Source organism: Augochlora pura, chromosome 8, assembly GCF_028453695.1.
Source record: "Augochlora pura isolate Apur16 chromosome 8, APUR_v2.2.1, whole genome shotgun sequence".
Classification (NCBI taxonomy): Eukaryota; Metazoa; Arthropoda; class Insecta; order Hymenoptera; family Halictidae; genus Augochlora; species Augochlora pura.
Window position 1 is genome coordinate 7,092,208 of NC_135779.1, and position 17,288 is coordinate 7,109,495.

General features: G+C 35.1%; 4 protein-coding genes across 7 annotated transcripts; 2 read left to right on the forward strand and 2 right to left on the reverse strand.

Annotated features, from left to right (window-relative positions):
* Window positions 1-164: 164 nt before the first annotated feature.
* Mul1 (mitochondrial E3 ubiquitin protein ligase 1) lies at window positions 165-1,809 on the forward strand. Its single transcript, XM_078189256.1, has 5 exons — window positions 165-477; window positions 683-888; window positions 948-1,132; window positions 1,209-1,407; window positions 1,482-1,809. The coding sequence occupies exons 1-5, from the start codon at window positions 373-375 to the stop codon at window positions 1,807-1,809; spliced, it is 1,023 nt and encodes a 340-aa protein (XP_078045382.1). The 5' UTR covers window positions 165-372.
* Window positions 1,319-3,499, reverse strand: Ctu1 (Cytosolic thiouridylase subunit 1). Its single transcript, XM_078189255.1, has 6 exons — window positions 3,359-3,499; window positions 3,047-3,278; window positions 2,855-2,973; window positions 2,602-2,790; window positions 2,324-2,528; window positions 1,319-2,248 (listed from the first exon to the last, which is right to left on the reverse strand). The coding sequence occupies exons 1-6, from the start codon at window positions 3,404-3,406 to the stop codon at window positions 2,001-2,003; spliced, it is 1,041 nt and encodes a 346-aa protein (XP_078045381.1). The 5' UTR covers window positions 3,407-3,499; the 3' UTR covers window positions 1,319-2,000.
* Window positions 3,500-3,718: 219 nt separating this feature from the next.
* Window positions 3,719-4,194, reverse strand: Sf3b5 (splicing factor 3B subunit 5). Its single transcript, XM_078189258.1, has one exon. It carries the CDS (start codon window positions 3,977-3,979, stop codon window positions 3,722-3,724), a length of 258 nt encoding a protein of 85 aa, XP_078045384.1. The 5' UTR covers window positions 3,980-4,194; the 3' UTR covers window positions 3,719-3,721.
* A 917-nt stretch (window positions 4,195-5,111) lies between these two features.
* On the forward strand, window positions 5,112-16,680 carry Cdk12 (Cyclin-dependent kinase 12). 4 transcript variants are annotated; one of them, XR_013494746.1, is made up of 12 exons: window positions 5,112-5,419; window positions 6,171-7,494; window positions 7,575-8,710; window positions 8,789-9,216; window positions 9,290-9,486; window positions 9,563-9,767; window positions 9,846-10,114; window positions 10,320-10,493; window positions 14,375-14,681; window positions 14,824-14,944; window positions 15,015-16,123; window positions 16,310-16,680. XR_013494746.1 is itself a non-coding variant. In XM_078189253.1 (12 exons), the coding sequence occupies exons 2-12, from the start codon at window positions 6,179-6,181 to the stop codon at window positions 16,312-16,314; spliced, it is 4,341 nt and encodes a 1,446-aa protein (XP_078045379.1). In that variant the 5' UTR covers window positions 5,113-5,419; window positions 6,171-6,178; the 3' UTR covers window positions 16,315-16,680. The 4 variants fall into 4 exon arrangements, 1 of the variants encoding a protein (XP_078045379.1); XR_013494747.1 differs by having other exon boundaries at window positions 8,792-9,216; XM_078189253.1 differs by having other exon boundaries at window positions 5,113-5,419; window positions 15,015-15,197.
* The last annotated feature ends 608 nt before the right edge of the window (window positions 16,681-17,288 follow it).

Consider the following 17,288-nt stretch of genomic DNA (forward strand, 5'->3'; position numbering starts at 1 on the left):
TGCAACGATTAATCGCAACTATAACCCTTAATCGATAACCACAGTTCACACACACCATTTCGCAAGGCGCAATTTCATATCCTTTACAATTTAAATCCATAATCAGGATTACCAACCGGAGTTGCTCAAAAATGTGTCCGAGCGATCATATGGTCGCAGTTTTGACAACTTAACGGTCACGGTTAGATCTGATAATATTTGCAACCGGTCACACTTAAAATTTATTTTTCTTTTACTTTTTTTTTAAAAATCATGTGTTTTCGATGTCAGAGTAACAAGCAAAAATGGAATCAATCGGTGTGCTCGCGAATCAGTGAAAATATCAATCATATATAATAATTTTATTGTAACTATCCCAAATATAACCTAATCATGGACTATTTAGGTGAGATAATAGCTCTCGGAATTGACGGTGTCATCTTTAGCATCTGTTTAAAACAGTTTTTCTATTGTAAAAACGCAATCTTCGCAGTTAAGGTAAATAAGATTTTCATTACCGTAGTTGCTTCTCGTGGAATTCTGTGTTATTTTAATAGCTTTCGATATATAACCCTGTCAGACGATTGACACAGCATCTATTGCACGAAATTCTAGCAATTTATATATTATATATTGCTATATCAACATATAGCAATGTGTGTTAATGTTTAAAAATACCTCAAAACGTTCAGTTTCTCCGCAGGATGCAGAATTTCACGAAGTCGGTTCACAGTTGGAGAACCTTGTTGACAACCATCCTGATAAGAAAATAGGCTATATAGCTGTCAGGGGCTTTGTTACTCCTTTAGGAAAACCATTGACTAGTATCAATAACAAAAAGATAACTGGCGTTGTACAGAAGCTCAAAATTAAAGAGCATGTTGTGGCTAGAACCACTGCTGGTTTCTGGTATGTTAATTTTCTTTCGTACAATTATAAATTATTTATTCTATCTTTTTCACCTATAGGTCAGACCAAGAGCACACTGTTCATAAAGTATTTAACACTGTACCATTTGTTTTACGACATGGTTCCAAGTCCGTAGAAGTATTAGAACCATTGTCCGCAGATATTTTAGACTTGGATGTAGTATCAAATACTTTTGAACCTACTGTACCCTCCTTCGCGAACCACTTATGGAGTTTTTTCACAGGTGAAAAATATACGATACATAGTTGACTATATACTATAGCATAATTCTTAATATTAAAATTACTTGTTAATTGCAGGTGTACGTCAACGTGGTTTGCAGTCTACCGAAGAGCTACTTCGCGATGGTACACTGATCACAGGTATAGGTGAATTATCAAGGAGTAAATCTAATACACTTACACTGCAATCTCCAAACAATGGAATGCCATTTTATTTAACAAGTATGTCGATTACTTCTTTACTTAAAAAGTTAGATGATCGAAAGAGAACATACAGGTGAATTATTCCTCTTCTGCTATCTTGTAGCATAATCAATTCGTAAGCGATAACATTTTCATATTCCGTTTTAGATTTTTAAGTTTGATGTTTGGTGCAATCGGTTTGTTGATCGGCGGAATAGTACTTCGACGTTATTGGAAAGAAAGAACGGAGCAGCGATTGGCAGAAGAGTTGAGGCGGAGTCTTTCCGCGTCCCGAAAAGAAAGGAGGCAAAGAGTCAGAGATACTGATGTCAGAGATGATCAGCTGTGCATTGTTTGCCGCACAAATCCTCGTGAAATTATTGTTCTTCCTTGTGGACACGTCTGCCTATGTGAGGATTGTGCCGACGATATTACTAACAATTGTCCTTTCTGTAGATCACCAATCACACAAAAAGCTGCTGCCTATATAATTTAATATGAATGTAAGAATTAAATTTGTAAAGTTTACCTCACAAGTTTTTAAGTGGTAAAGAATGGTTAATTAAAATTAATTTAGCGCGTGTAATAGCTTTATTTAATTACAAGAGCAGTTTAAAAAGGAAAAATTGAAAAATATATGATATATTTTGATTTATTATACACGAGAATACAACATATAAAAAAATATCAAAATTCTAAATCTTTTTGTTTCTCTTTTTCAATGTCGTTTTCTGCACTATTCACGGTTGCGTTAAACGAGTCCATTACACGCTTGATTTTATTGGTTTTTCCAATACCAAGTTTAGGTAGTCCTCTATTTAAACCTTCTAACATGATGCAAGCTTTGCATATTTCTTGACTCGAAACATACCCGCAACGAGAACAGCTTCTTCGTTCCGGCATTTTCACAGTATCTTTTACTGACAATGTTTCTCCTATTACATAATACATTTAATTCGCACATTAGCTAACAGATGATAGTTTCAATATAAAAGTACAAATTCATTTACCAGAATGTATTATGTCTAATATGGATGAAGGTCTAATCTTTTCTAAATCCTTCACGAATGTTCTTGCATGACCTCTATACGCATTTGGTGCAAATATACATTCAGTTGAAAAGTACACCAAGCGTTTAAAATATGCGTACATTACAATCTCTTTTTCATAAGCATATTTAAGCGGCTTGCATCGTTTTATGCAGTCTGCCCCTGCCTGTGTTGCAGAATATAATATTGTTATTACATAAAAATTGCATAAATCTAAATATTTTTAAAATATCTCGTACAGTAATGACTGAAGTGCATCTTTGTAGCCTTGCAACATCTCCGCGTAAGATATTCATGATTACTGTTTCTGCTATATCATCTGCATTATGGCCTGTTGCAATGCAGTCTACCCCCAACAGAGCAGCACCTCTGTCTAATGCTTGTCTTCGAAAGACACCGCAAAAGGTACAATTATTCTTTCTACCTATCTACAGTAAAATAATTTGATTAGTTCAATACACTTAATCCTGATAGAAAAATGTATGCTCATACTTCTGCTACAATTTCGTCCATAGTCCACCCGTACAACTCCTTGTAAGATAATATTTTTAATGGCAGTCCATAATCAGTTTTATTTTGTTGGACTGTTTTCAAGCTATCATCTCTATACCCTAAAAATATGATTTATGTCACAATAGTTTGTTAAATCAAGCAATACTCCAATGTTGTTGCTATATAATATACCAGTAATTCCTTCATCAATAGACAAAAGAAACAAGTCAATTCCATAATTGTATCGCTCGTTCAAAGTTTTTAACACATATGCTAGTACAGTTGAATCTTTTCCTCCCGATGCTCCAATAGCAATTTTTTCACCTGGATTGAATAATTTTCCTACTGTAATTGTATGATGAATTTCAGACTCGAAGGCCTCAAAAAAGCATTCTTTACATAATGCATGTCCAGTTTTTGGCCTCTGTAATTAATTGTATTACTTTTTTTAAACTGAAAATTAATTATAGAAATATCTCTAGTTGAAACACATCATTAACTTACTTTGAGAGTGGCATCTCTCCCACACTTCCTTGAACATGGAATTGGCATTTTGATCGAAAATTATAACTTCACTGTGTCCCGAATGCTTTGTCTGTATTTCAAATGTCACAATAATATACTACTTAGCAACTTAAAACGTTCGTACTTTTAAATTGTTTAAATATTTCACAATTCAAACACGTGGTTATGTTGTCACTTAGGTTATAAATTTCTACAGTAATAATAATAGTCTGTATAAACCAAAGTTTAGTTAAGTCAAATACATGTTTTATTTTAAGATGGACGTACAATTTGTACAAGTGACCGTGAAATATTTTTGATCACTGCAATACGTCCACAATTTACAATAAATATTTCGTGAAATTAGTCTTCTGGCTTTTCCGGGGGTGGGCCACAAGGTTGCAACATCTTTTCCATGAGATTGAATCGAACTCGTGCCTTTGCCTCGTTCTCAGCAATAGCAAAGAAATTTAATAAATCATAGTGTCCCATGTAAGAGCTGCAGGAATCGCGGTGTTGATTCACAAGCCATTCGAACTTTGTTGTGTCAGCGTGGCCTGTACCAATGTATTTCGATTGCAGATGCTCCAATTGACTGTGAATATTATAACGTTCCCCCATGCTTCACTTTTCTTGATCGACGAACACAAAAGCACTGGAGACAGTCGGGTTTATTTCTTGTTCTCTCGATTAATTGCCGATGAAAGAATTAGGTCTCGTTTCGACTTGAATTCGTAGATTACTTGATTTCATGGGAGATACAGTAATGCGCCCTACTCCTGCACACTTTTCATGCTCCCTAAGCTGGCTCGCACATCCCCACCATTTTACTGCACATCCGGCTTCGCGGAAGTACTGTAGAAAGAGAACAAGATACGTAGGGTTAATTACTAAGTTACTTGTTAAAGCGTTAATAAATGAATGAAACCTGTCGTTGTAAGAAATGGAGCCATAACGAATTCTGGTTTTGTTCTGACTCTCTTTCGCGTCTCCAGTTACAGCAACCTCCACGCTATGAGACTCAGACAATCCATATAATTTTCGATTTCTTTGTGAATCAAATTTCGCGCCGCGTGCCTCTGATAGCGCGCCAATCGAATGGATGCGCAAAGAGAGTAGCATGGTAGAGTGAGACAAGCTATATAAATCGTCAGTGTGACTTGCTCCGCATAAGTCGTGCTAATTTCACGCTTTCTTGCTTACTCGCTGTTTTCTCTCTTCTTCTTTGACTGTAAGGGCAGCACTGTCTCACCAGTAAATTTCCAACGAATCAGAGCAAAGAAAATTTCTATAACAACTTTCGTTAACAGATCGAGTTGTGGCCTGGAGGTGTGCAGGCGTAGGGCGACCAATTACTGTGCATACATACGTTTAAAGTGTTCATAAGGCAGAGTTTCCATGTACAAATGTTTCGTGATTTCTACTAAATGAAATTACATAAATTGTAATGTGTTTATAAAAGTCTTAACAATATTATTCCTTGTAATTAATAGAAAAATCAATGCACCAAAATATGCATGTGAAAAATAATAATTTCAAACATATTTTCCTACAATGTTTTAGGTACGTGTTTTAAATACGTCGTTTAAGTACAATGTTCACAATATCCATTGCATCTATTTATAAACGTTTAATTACAAACGCATTTATAGATATTAAAGTGTTATTTTCGTTTGACCAATTGTGTTGAGTAAAATAAGACTCAAGATCATTCACAATTTCGGTTTCTTTCTGGTGAGTCCGAAAGAGCGCAGCACTTGGCGCTTGTTACGTCAGACAATAATGACGTGCTAATGGTTAATGGCTTCTACTTACTGAGCTACCTTTATGAGAAAGCCAAATACAATCCAAAGAAAACTCATGATATATGATGCATCGGCTAGTAAAATTATAAAAATATGATTGCCTGAACATTGAATTGTTACGATCTATGTAACGTAATATGTGTTGAGACTGTATACGAAGCAACGAACGTAACCATTACACTCATCGCTACGTTGGACCCAGCCCGATGCAAAGGAACCCAACATTCAGCGTGATATCGCAAGTCTTACATTGCACGTGAGTACTAACGTTAATCGTCGACGTACAAATCCTTCGGGAAAGGCTAAACTTTCTATTGTAAAATCTGGGCAACTCCCTTGCCACCTAGACGTTAATAATGGCGGCTATGCTAGGTCGACCGAAAAAGCCTTTTCAGCTAAATGTTTCTTCGATCGTCGAGTCATACATTCACGTTGAATGAATCCTCTTGGGTATATTTTGAAAATATCTCGATTCACTGTGTTTCTACGTTTTTTCCAAGTTTCTTTGGACGTATCCGTGTTTTCGAAAGTATTGTTACGTCGACTAAACTATACATGTGCGTGTTCGTGTGTCTTCTTTTCATGTGTGACTGTTATGTGCGTGTGTTATATCCATGACGATCAGTATTAAAGTATTGGAAGAGAACAGAAATAATTATTGTACATAAAACTTTTTTCTACCGCTTAATGTTTAATTCTGAGAAGTGTGTCAAGTATAAATATAATATTAATGATACTTCAAATATTAAAAAAGTTAAGGTTGATTGCATATCATACCTACTGATTGTGTGTGGATATTTGATGAAATGTGATTTCATTGTTTGCAAACCTTTTTGTGTCATTTATGTAAGTAATGTAAAGTGATTATGTTTATTTTCTTTGAAAATATTGTTCTTATGGCAATAAATACATGTGTTAATAAAAACACATGTAAGAAAACGTAATGTTTATTATTTTTATATACCTAAATATTTATATATTCACGTATATATATTTATATATTTCAGTAGGTGACATGCCTGGCAGTCGTGATATTGAACGAGCAGAACGTAATGGAAGATTTCGATCACGCAGAAGAGACAGTACAGGCAGTGATATAAACCGACATAACTTTGAAGGTTCTGACAAGAAACACAGACGACATGGAAAAAACAAGGGCTCTGGAAAAAAAAAGAAGAAGAGGTCTAGAGATAAGTCCATAGAGAATGTACCGACTGTAGCCTCTTCCATAGTTAAGCCTTTAGTTGAATACTCGGATGTGAGTAGTGAAGACTTGTCTGAACCGGAAGCAGGGGAAATTCAGTCAGAGGATAGTAGAGGTAATAGCTACACGGATGGAGAAGTACCTGAAACAGTTTTACAGAGGCGTTATTATGGCGGAAGTCCAGTGCGAGCTCTTGGGGCATCGCCTATTAGTCTTTCACCGTCTCCACCAGTGCAACATAGGCATACTGGCAGACATTATTCGCCTAATGAACAACAGCCTTCAGCAATGCACGGTGCAACGCCTGAATACGAAGAGGAGTCCAGGCGCTATGCAAGAAGAAAAGAAAAGAAACATAAACGGGAGAAGAAAAAGAAAAGAAGCCTTAGTCCTTCATCCAGTTCTGGCAAGAAGAAGAAACGAAAGTCTAAAAGGCATTCTCATAGCTTGAGTCCACATCGCATACCGGACGAAATCATAATAAGTCCGGAACGCGAGAAACCAGTTGGAAATTGGTCAGAGTCGCCTCCTTTACCACTGAAGGATAGTACTTCGCCAATTTCACCTGCGACGCCTCAAGAGTTAAGAGAGTTCAGCGACGTTGAACTTGTATTGCCCAGACAACCCCGTAATGTAACACCTCCACCCCTTCCCCCAAGACCAACCGAATCTCCACACACCCCTTTGTTGCCGCCGAGAACAGCAACGCCAGAAAATAACAAAGCAAATTTATCTGCGATAAAACACACACCAGAAAGACAGAAACATAGTCCTAGTATCCATACTCGACGAAACAGCATTAGTCCGGGGCCAACGATCAGCTCGAGTCGTAGGAGACCTCATAGTCCAAGCCCGCCATCGAGACGAAGAGACCATAGCCCAGCGAGAAGAAGAGATTTTAGTCCCAGCCCCATGGTACATAGATTAAGGCACAGTCCTAGTCCTTCGAGGAGGCGAGAATTCAGTCCAAGTCCTGTTGGTCATAGACGTAGAGGAGATCCAGTTAGTTCACCACCGTCAAGTAAACGTAGACGACGGGACGAGACTGATCGACGACACAGACATCATGAAAAAGACAGGAGGGATAAAAGAAAATCAAGATCAACCAGAAGTCCTACTGGAAGCAGGTACATAATATACACTGGATGCTTCAGCTAACTGCAATTTCTTGTCTTTGTTTCATAATTACCATGAATTACTCTTGCAGATTGCATTTACCTCTTTCCCGTTCGCGGTCCCGAAGTCCTGGAAGATGGCGAAAGATCCAATCACGATCGAGGTCGCGTTCACGCCGACGAAGTCGAACACCGAAGAAATCTCGTTCTCCTAGCAAGTCTCACAAGTCTGTAAGGAAGCACAAGTCAAAGAGTCCTCGTCCTTCGAGAATACCTTCTCCTTCGCCCCATAGACCCAGGCCAAGAAGTCCATCGAGCATCACTGCAAGAAATCTCAGAGTACAAGCAAAGATCAGCGAGACCAGTTTGTTCGCTGAGCTGGTGAAGGATAGAAACATGCGTGAATTAGCGTATAAGAAACTACAGGCGGCTAAAGAGAAAGCTGTAAACCAAGACGAGGTTCAAATCATAGAAGGCACTGACGACAAAGACGGCAGCAACACGTCCTCCGAGAACAAACCTTCCACTGACAACAAAGATAAATATGTAAATCATAAAGACCAAACAAAGGGGACGAGCGAGAGTATGAAATCTGTTGACGTTGTGGATATTCCAGTTCCGGTGTCTGACGATAGTGGAATAGCGGGAAAGACGCCTCCATTGCCCATGTCACAATCTGTCAATACGTCGAATTTAATGCCCGGAGGTAATCAACCTCCAACTGTTGTATATACTTCACCTACAACCGCTGCGTCTAATAATTGTCCAGTGACCGTTACAAGTAGCCCGAATTTTTCGACTGTTATCACTGTACAAGCGCCCCCGTTACCACAGTCTGAGCTTGCGAACGCGTCCTGTATACCGCAACCGTCTATGTCAGTGCCTATCCCCGTACCAGTACCTGTTCTACCAAACTTGTCCGTTCCGCCTCCGCCGATACCGATTCCTGTACCGGCGCCTAATACGGCCATGTCAAAATTTAATCCTCCCAATAACTTGGTTCCTCTTAAATCTGTAGACCCCCCTAAACCCCCTATCGTGGCATTCAAGACAAAAAGTTTGTCACGGTTACCGTTACCGCCTGGAATTAATCAGAATGATTTGGAGAGTATAGACTCGCCGCCGAGTAGGTCACCGAGTCCACCTAGCAAGGCACAAATGAAGTTTCCTGCATCCGCTCCGAAACCACCACAGAAGAAGAGTATCAAAGACTTACCTATGCCTCCAGGTATATTAATGTATTTCTTTTTGCTTAGGACAGCGTAATCATTATATAATGAGAATAACTTGTACGGATTATTTGCAGTAGTTCCTGGGTCTGAAGACTTGAGTGGAGAAGATGATCCGAATGCAACACCACCACGCACAAAGGTTGAACGTGTTCCTCCAAAACCCAAGCTAAAAAGACCAAAAATCTTGAAACGTAGAAGCTCAAGGAATTGCCATACACCTATGTCGGCTTCCGGTGGCAAAGACTGGGGTGAACGCTGCGTTGACGTGTTTGAAGTTATAGCACAGATTGGAGAGGGTACCTACGGTCAGGTATACAAGGCTCAAGACAAACGAGCTAGCGTGCTAGTTGCACTAAAGAAAGTTCGCTTGGAAAACGAGAAGGAAGGGTTCCCGATCACGGCGGTGCGCGAAATAAAAATTCTGCGGCAGCTGAATCATAAAAATATCGTTAACTTGAGAGAAATAGTAACGGACAAACAGGATGCCTTAGACTTCAGAAAGGTATATCATTAACCCTTGAACTTGTCTGATATCCACATAATTATTGAATACAATACATCTATTGCTTTTATAGGATAAAGGATCGTTTTACCTCGTGTTCGAATACATGGATCACGACTTGATGGGTCTCCTAGAATCCGGAATGGTGGACTTCAATGAAATGAACAACGCGAGCATAATGAAACAATTGTTAGACGGTTTAAATTACTGCCACAGTAAAAACTTTTTACATAGAGACATAAAGTGTTCAAACATATTGATGAACAATAAGTACGTATTTTATATAATGGACGCAAGATATAGCATGGCTCCAATTGTTTTACGACTTATCATGCAAATTTTGTAGAGGAGAAGTGAAGTTGGCAGATTTCGGACTTGCAAGACTTTACAATGCCGAAGACAGGCAACGACCCTACACAAATAAAGTAATTACTTTGTGGTATAGACCTCCTGAATTATTGTTAGGCGAAGAACGTTACGGTCCTGCGATAGACGTTTGGAGTTGCGGTTGTATTTTAGGAGAATTATTTTCTAAAAAGCCGCTATTTCAGGTACGAAAGTTCAGTATTAAATAGATATCATAGAGTCATTATTACGTTTGAAATTAATATTATGCTCTTCTTTATTAGGCAAACGTAGAAATGATGCAGTTGGAGATGATTTCCAGAGTCTGTGGTACACCGACTCCCGCCGTTTGGCCTTCTGTGATAAAATTGCCGTTATGGCACACACTCAAGCCAAAAAAGTCCCATAGAAGACGCTTACGGGAAGATTTCTCGTTCATGCCGGCACCAGCTTTGGATCTATTAGACAAAATGTTAGAATTAGATCCTGAAAAACGAATAACGGCTGCTGACGCACTTAAAAGCGCATGGCTGAAAAATGTTCAACCCGAGCAGTATGTTTTCTTTTTGATTTTCACTATGTCTCTAACGAGAATACTATGCTATAAATAAAAGTATAGAGATATTATTGTACTTTACATAATCCTCAGTAGAGGATATTTCAATATGAGATACAAAATACTGTATTTTGTTCATGATTTCTATATGTATATAATTCTGTCCATGCATAAAATCTATGTTAATCTTATAACAAATTAGGATGCCGGCACCGCAACTTCCTACTTGGCAAGATTGTCATGAACTTTGGAGCAAAAAACGAAGACGCCAATTGCGAGAACAACAAGAGAGCTCTGCGGGAAAGATACCTCTGCTACCTCTTCCAAATAAAGGAGGTCCCCATAAGGCTATCGAAGATCTATCAGATGTCGGGGGGTGAGTAGCTGTAGAGAGACATATTCGCACAAAACTGGGACGCGAACCAGTACTGACCAGATTACTAATTGCTTACACACGTAGATGGCTGTGTACTGCAGTTGTGCTTAGCATTTATTTTTTTTTTCTTAGCGGAGTGCGTTGTTTTGAAAATATTTTTTAAAAAGAATGGAAACGTAACTGTTGTAGTAATCATACTTCCCATCGTCCGTTTGCATGTGACTCTCTCAATAATGAATAAAATTAAGTTAATTTTAATTTGATTCGCAGTCGTTCAAACACGACGATGGCTATAGTGCAGAACAATGGAATATTTTAAATACATAAACGAAAATATTTTAAAACACAAGAAAAATGATATGTGCGTACAAGAAAACACAAAAAATTTCAGCGAAAAATGTTTTATTACGTCAATCATATGTTATATACAATACTTTACTTTTTGACGTGGTTGAATATTGAAACGAGAAAATGATATACATACATATACATTGGTGATTCGAAGAAGTTATATGATACTAACCATCAACACTATATATTACTACTCTTTGAAATTAACATCGGATATTGTTTGATTGGATGGATATTGTGTGTAGGCATTTATGTGAAATGCACCTTGCGATCCAGATTTAATTGATTGCCTTAGGAACTGATGATACGAGCTTAAAAATTATAACATATTTTTTATGTCTGATATTTTCCTGAACAAACGCAATGACCGTAAATAATATGTATGTACATATTTATCGCTTCGTAAATAGATGAATATATGTGTGTATATAGTGAAAAATGTTTGTGTATTTAAAAATAGAATACACATATATATACAATTATATACGAATATCGATAATTTATATGTATGTGCATATAATTAATGATACTTCACAACTGTATGAATAGTATCCAGTTCACAAGTTATCGGATTCTCTGTGAAAGTGATTCATTTAGAAAAGTGAGATTAGATTCAATTATTAGAAATTTTAAAAGTAACTCAACCATTAAATTGGAAACTATGATCCTATACATATTTAAAAAAAATATTACATCGCAATTTCTTGCAGTTTTAATTGAATTAGATAAAAGTGTAGTTAGAAGTATTTATTGTTCTAAAATTTTGGAAGGTGCTTAATGTCTATTTAGATCAATTATTTTAAGTGAAAATGGAACAATTTGATATGACTGGTGCACGAAACTTGAATATTTATTGCAGTTTTCATTTTTGCTTGAAGCAACAAGGAGTCTGGTGACTTTTGAACGCGGATGTACATATATTAAAAATATATTCATCTTTAAATGACAAATAATTTACAAAGAGAGAAGAGAAGGCAATGAGTTGTTCGATTGAGAATGAAGAGAGGTCGGAGTTCCTAGAACATTATATGTTAGCGGTTGTATTGAAATATCAAATTGAAATGCTTTCTTGAAGCGCATGAGATGGTGGATAAAATGAATGAAGGAAGCATTGTGAATACATAGATTATCCTGTATAATGTTTAAAGTCTTGGAGTGTAAATAGGTCGAATGGGACACAAAGAAGAAGCTGATGGAGATATGAAGACATGGAATACGAGAAGCCAAGACTAAAAATATGAATGTGTTCCGCAAATAGTAACGTCATGGCCATCTTCCCATCGACAATTCATTTTATTTACGTTAAATTCAATTTATTTAACATACACACATTTCTAGAATAGGTGTATTTTTAATTGGTTCCGCAAACTGTGTTATAGTTCGTTATTTCTGTATGTAGATAGTTTAAACATAAGTTTTCAATATACGAATGGCAGTTTTTCTATATCTGTTTAATATTTTTCATGATTTTTTGCATGTACTTTTATATCGGCGCCATTCTTATAATGAAATCCGGTCAAATTTAGACAAAAACCAATGTATTATTATCATCACAATGTAAAATAATATTGACTTACTGTAATATAAAATATTTACTTAAATATCTAGAGGCGTCCGCCTGATACATTTTTTGTGGACAATGAATTTCCAATGTTATTAAAATATTTTATCGTTTAATTTGTTTAGCCCCTGCCAATGTATCTACACTTTATAATTTACAAATTAAGTATCTTTAATAATTTCGGAGAATCATATCTGACTATGAACACTGGGACCTTGGGGAATTAATTAAAGTACCAATGCACGATGTGCCTTCTTCCAAAATTACTGTCAACTATATGTTACTTTTCTACTTATTCCACAATAAGTTTGATGATTAATATAATATATACGTATAATGTTATTTCTCTGTAGACTATATCAAACAATAAACAAGAAGTTGATGTTGCAATAAATACTCTACTGCACAAACTGTGAAATAGATAAGATAACTAGAAGCGCGTTGCGCTTTTTTTAATTGAATCCGCTATATCAGTATTATCCTGATAACAGCAGGACGTAATTGAACAAATTTATGCAGTTACGTGTACCACCGACTTTAAATGAATTCTGCTTTTAACTTATTTCCAAATGAAAATTCCCTATGTATAAGCAAATTATAACATTGATTTTCAAATGAATAGAAAAAAGCTTATTTAAAATGTCTGGTACAGAAATAAATATGATAGTAAGTATTAATATTGTTATAATTTTTATTGGAAAAGTGGGACTTTCTGGCAGAATAATAATTGTAAATACTATTATTAAAAACTTTTTTATAAAATTGTATAAATTTTTAGTAGACCTGAATCTTATAAATCTTTATTCTTTTCTACATGTTTAAAAAAATATATTAACATTGTGTAAAAATACATAAACATTTTCTTTATTTATGTATATCAATTACACTGTTTATAAGTAATGTGTAAATATTATGCAGTATATAATTGGTTACAAACAATGCTAAATATAAAAACATTTGTAAATTTTATTGTGGAATTTGAAGAAAATAACATGACGCAGCAAAAACAAGATAAAAGTAATTATAAGTGAATACAAATTGGAAAGATATCTAATGAGAAAAACATTATGTTTCAGGAAATAATGTTATTGTGGCTGAATGATAGAGGGCTAATTTTATAGCACTTATAACAATATACAATAGGTAATGAACGTTTCAAATATGTTTAATACATGTTTATACCCAGGGTATCCAGTTTAATAATTCACATCAGAGTTGGTTGTGTGTATCATATAACAAATTCATTTGCTTGGGCTTTTTGACTAAAAATAAAATGCTTGACCATTTTGTATGGAAGGGTTGATAATATATCGAACTGAAGGCTTGTTATGTTGAGCCTCTTAATACTTTTGATTCCTTATGAAATTCTTTGTCGTACTGTTTTACTCATTGAGGTCTAAATGATAAGTATACACAATGAATTGTGAAAAATAAAATTACGAATTATAAATAAAAATTGTTATGCTGTGCCTATTAAATTGCATGTACATCCATATGAAAAATATTGGTTTATCAGTCTTGCTTTTTGAATATGCACATTTACAAGACAAGTTACCGTTTTGCATGGCCTTTGTTAATCATCGAATAAGTGTTGTTATTGGGGTGTTTGTTCATCACCATTCATATCATATTGCATTCATGTGATACTCGGTTAATTGTACTATTTTATAAAATCTTATATGATTATTGATATTATTTTAATTCTAAATATAATAGCATGATCTCAGACTATCTTTATTCTAATGTTATTTTTTTTTTGCAATATGTACTTTAACATAGATTATAAATCAGTGATCGTATAAATTAGTAGCATTATAAAACTGTTAAAATTAATCACCTTTGCAGTGGCAAAATTATGTTTATAATATTGATTACTAATTTCAATATAAATAAAATGTGTTCTGCATTTAATAAATTTCACAGAGATTCATTTCAATAATTGGTAAAATGTTGTTTGGCTTGATTTCAGATCTTCCAAACGTTTAAAAATGGAAGCAGGCTACAATTCCCATCCAAATCGACTTGGTACGGAATCTCATTATGGGGGAGATAATTTGTTTAATCAGAGTGGACCGTTTATGGTTTCACCTTCATCATATTATTATGCCAGTCCACCACCTGTTAAACCACGACACAAGGGAGACGCAGGCTCTCATTTGACAGAATTGTGCGCCGAAGATAGCCTTGCCCGAAAATTAAGTATTCTCACAAATGCCTTAAATCAGGGAAAACCAATTCGTGTTGACGATCTCATGTCGCTTCGATCAGATAATGAGGTAAATGATTGTTGTCAGTTTTTACTTTATTATCTTGTTTCTATATTTCTTTATTATATAGAAGATGATGTTTGTTTTAGTTTAGAAAAAGAGAAATTTGTCTTCCTTGACTGTAATGTTGTTTTAATTTATGCTTTCACAGAGTGACCCTAAAGTAGTACAGTTATTAGGAGAGTTGCATACTGAACTAAGGCTTGCAGCAAACTCAAGGCCAAGTGGACAATTAGAATCTCATCTACCTGTACTGAATCCACCATCTTTAGGTAAATTTGATAGCGTTAATTTCGCCTTTGTTATGCATAATGTACCATGATTGTAAATATTATTTTTCAGATACGAATACTTCCCAAACAGGAAATTTTGATGCGCATGCAGTTTATGCCGGTGACGATGCAATGAGCTCTGGAAGGTGGTCACAGTTGGCTACAGCTGGTGTTCGCAGTGCATTATTGGCGCTTATGTCGCGCTATGGTTTGGAAACATACAATCCTTCCCCTGCTATCACCCGACCCCCAGGTAAACCGGCATCCAGCCTGATGCAGAACCTTTTCCTGCCCTCGACTTCCTCTCAATCAGCATTCAGCTCATAATAATTTGTACATATATGAACTCATTACAGCATTTGAAATAATGTTTTGTATAAAGCTGGCAAAAGGTCTAAATTACTATTTTTTAAATTAACTAGGCAAGGAAGTACAACTGCATCCAAGTTGTTTATAGTCTCTGCTACCTATTTGTAACTGTAAGTGCACATTCGGTGTATAACTTGTATATAATTGATATATTATTAATATCAGACCAGTTACTTAATACAGTAATTGTATCTTTAATAGTATGAATAACGCTCTTTATAGTGCACACACATGCGATAAACGAGATAAGAGAGCTTTAAAGGTTTCAACTTTTTCTTGTTTTTATAAACGTAGATTTATTTTTTGTCATTAAAAAAATATTTAATATATATATAAATATATATATATACATATATTGATGTACATACATGAGAGCACATGTAAAATGTATGTGCTTTTAAAAAAATGTTAATCAAAAATATCTGTTCATGCAGATATTTTTATCTCTATTTCTTTTTTTTTCTTTTTTTAAATATAGTTCCTTTTAATGAATTTGTTACACATAGAAATTCAATGTTATGCGACAAACTTACACTGAATGAGTTCATGATCAGACGACATGGAAATAGAAATGGAGCTACTCCATAAGAAATTCAAAAAGGTCGAATGCATTCTGAATATTTATTGCATAAGACATTTTTTTCTTTTTATATAAGATGTTAACATTTATTTATTATGCAAATATTTACAGGATGTAATGTACATAACATGATCGAGATATAATAAAGAAACAAAAGTACACGAATGTAGGAGAATTCTTTCAGATCGGAATAACGTTTTTAGTAAAGGAAATTGTTCAAATTATTCCAGGCGAGAAAACGAAATATAATTATATTAGTTAGATCTTATTGGTTAGGTATTTACAAAATTACGTAAATTAGAAGCAAATCTGCATATTTGAAGGATATTTGAACAGAAAATTATTTATCAACTTCTCGAAGAATAGGTAATGTCCATGAATGAGAAAAATTAATGCAATTTTCACGAACGTTTCAGATTGACGGGATTCCCAAGAAAATGTGTACACTGTGAAAGTGAGGTTAGGACGTGTGCTTCTCTACCGGCAAGACGTATACAATCCTGTGACGTTATTATGGCGGATCGTATGATTCGAAAGGAGACAACGCGACCGTGCTTCCTACGGTGAAAAGTGATATCAAGAGTACGACATTGTGGGAATGAATAATAAATCTTTTTCTTTATTGAATTTGTTCGTTTCTATGTTCGGTGTGATAACTGGTATGCACAATAAAAATATGCAGCACATTAATTAATGCAAAGTGAAAAATACAGACGAGGTGTCGAGTTGTTCGAAAAAAAAAAAACAAATACCTAACCTCGTCTACTTTACCGATGGCTACCTCAGATGTTCTACAATTTCGCTATTGTATAGAGAACGAAGACATACGAAATGCAACCAAGAATTTTGCCGGGATTCTCGGGAACGCGCTCGAACAATATAAAAGTAAGTATATATAATTGTTGTTGTTGTTCTTGCTCCATCAATATGTGATTTTGATATAAGTTCTGTATCGATTATTTGTACATAAATTTCGATTTCTATAGATAATTAGATATCAATCTATTATGTTTTGTTCCTCTTTTTTTTTACTTTATGGATAAACTGTATAAAAACCTGTGAGTCTAATTGATCTCTGATGAATTTAGCACAGTGTAATGAGGCAAAAAAGTTCATATAAACATTAGTTACACCTGACCTTATTTTCTTTTGAGGTACAATCAAGGTCTTTTGTTTCATTAATATATCTGAAAAACAATGTTTCATTTATTGCCCACAAGCTTGCTGTAAACATCTATTGAATAAGCAATTTTATGTAATGTTCTTAAATGGGTTTAATATATTTCTATCAGTATCCAGACATAATTGAATCTATCAGTGAAATTATGGCCATATATTTTAGTACATTTTAATCATAAATTATTCTTATTCTTCCAGAGTTATGGACTAAGTACA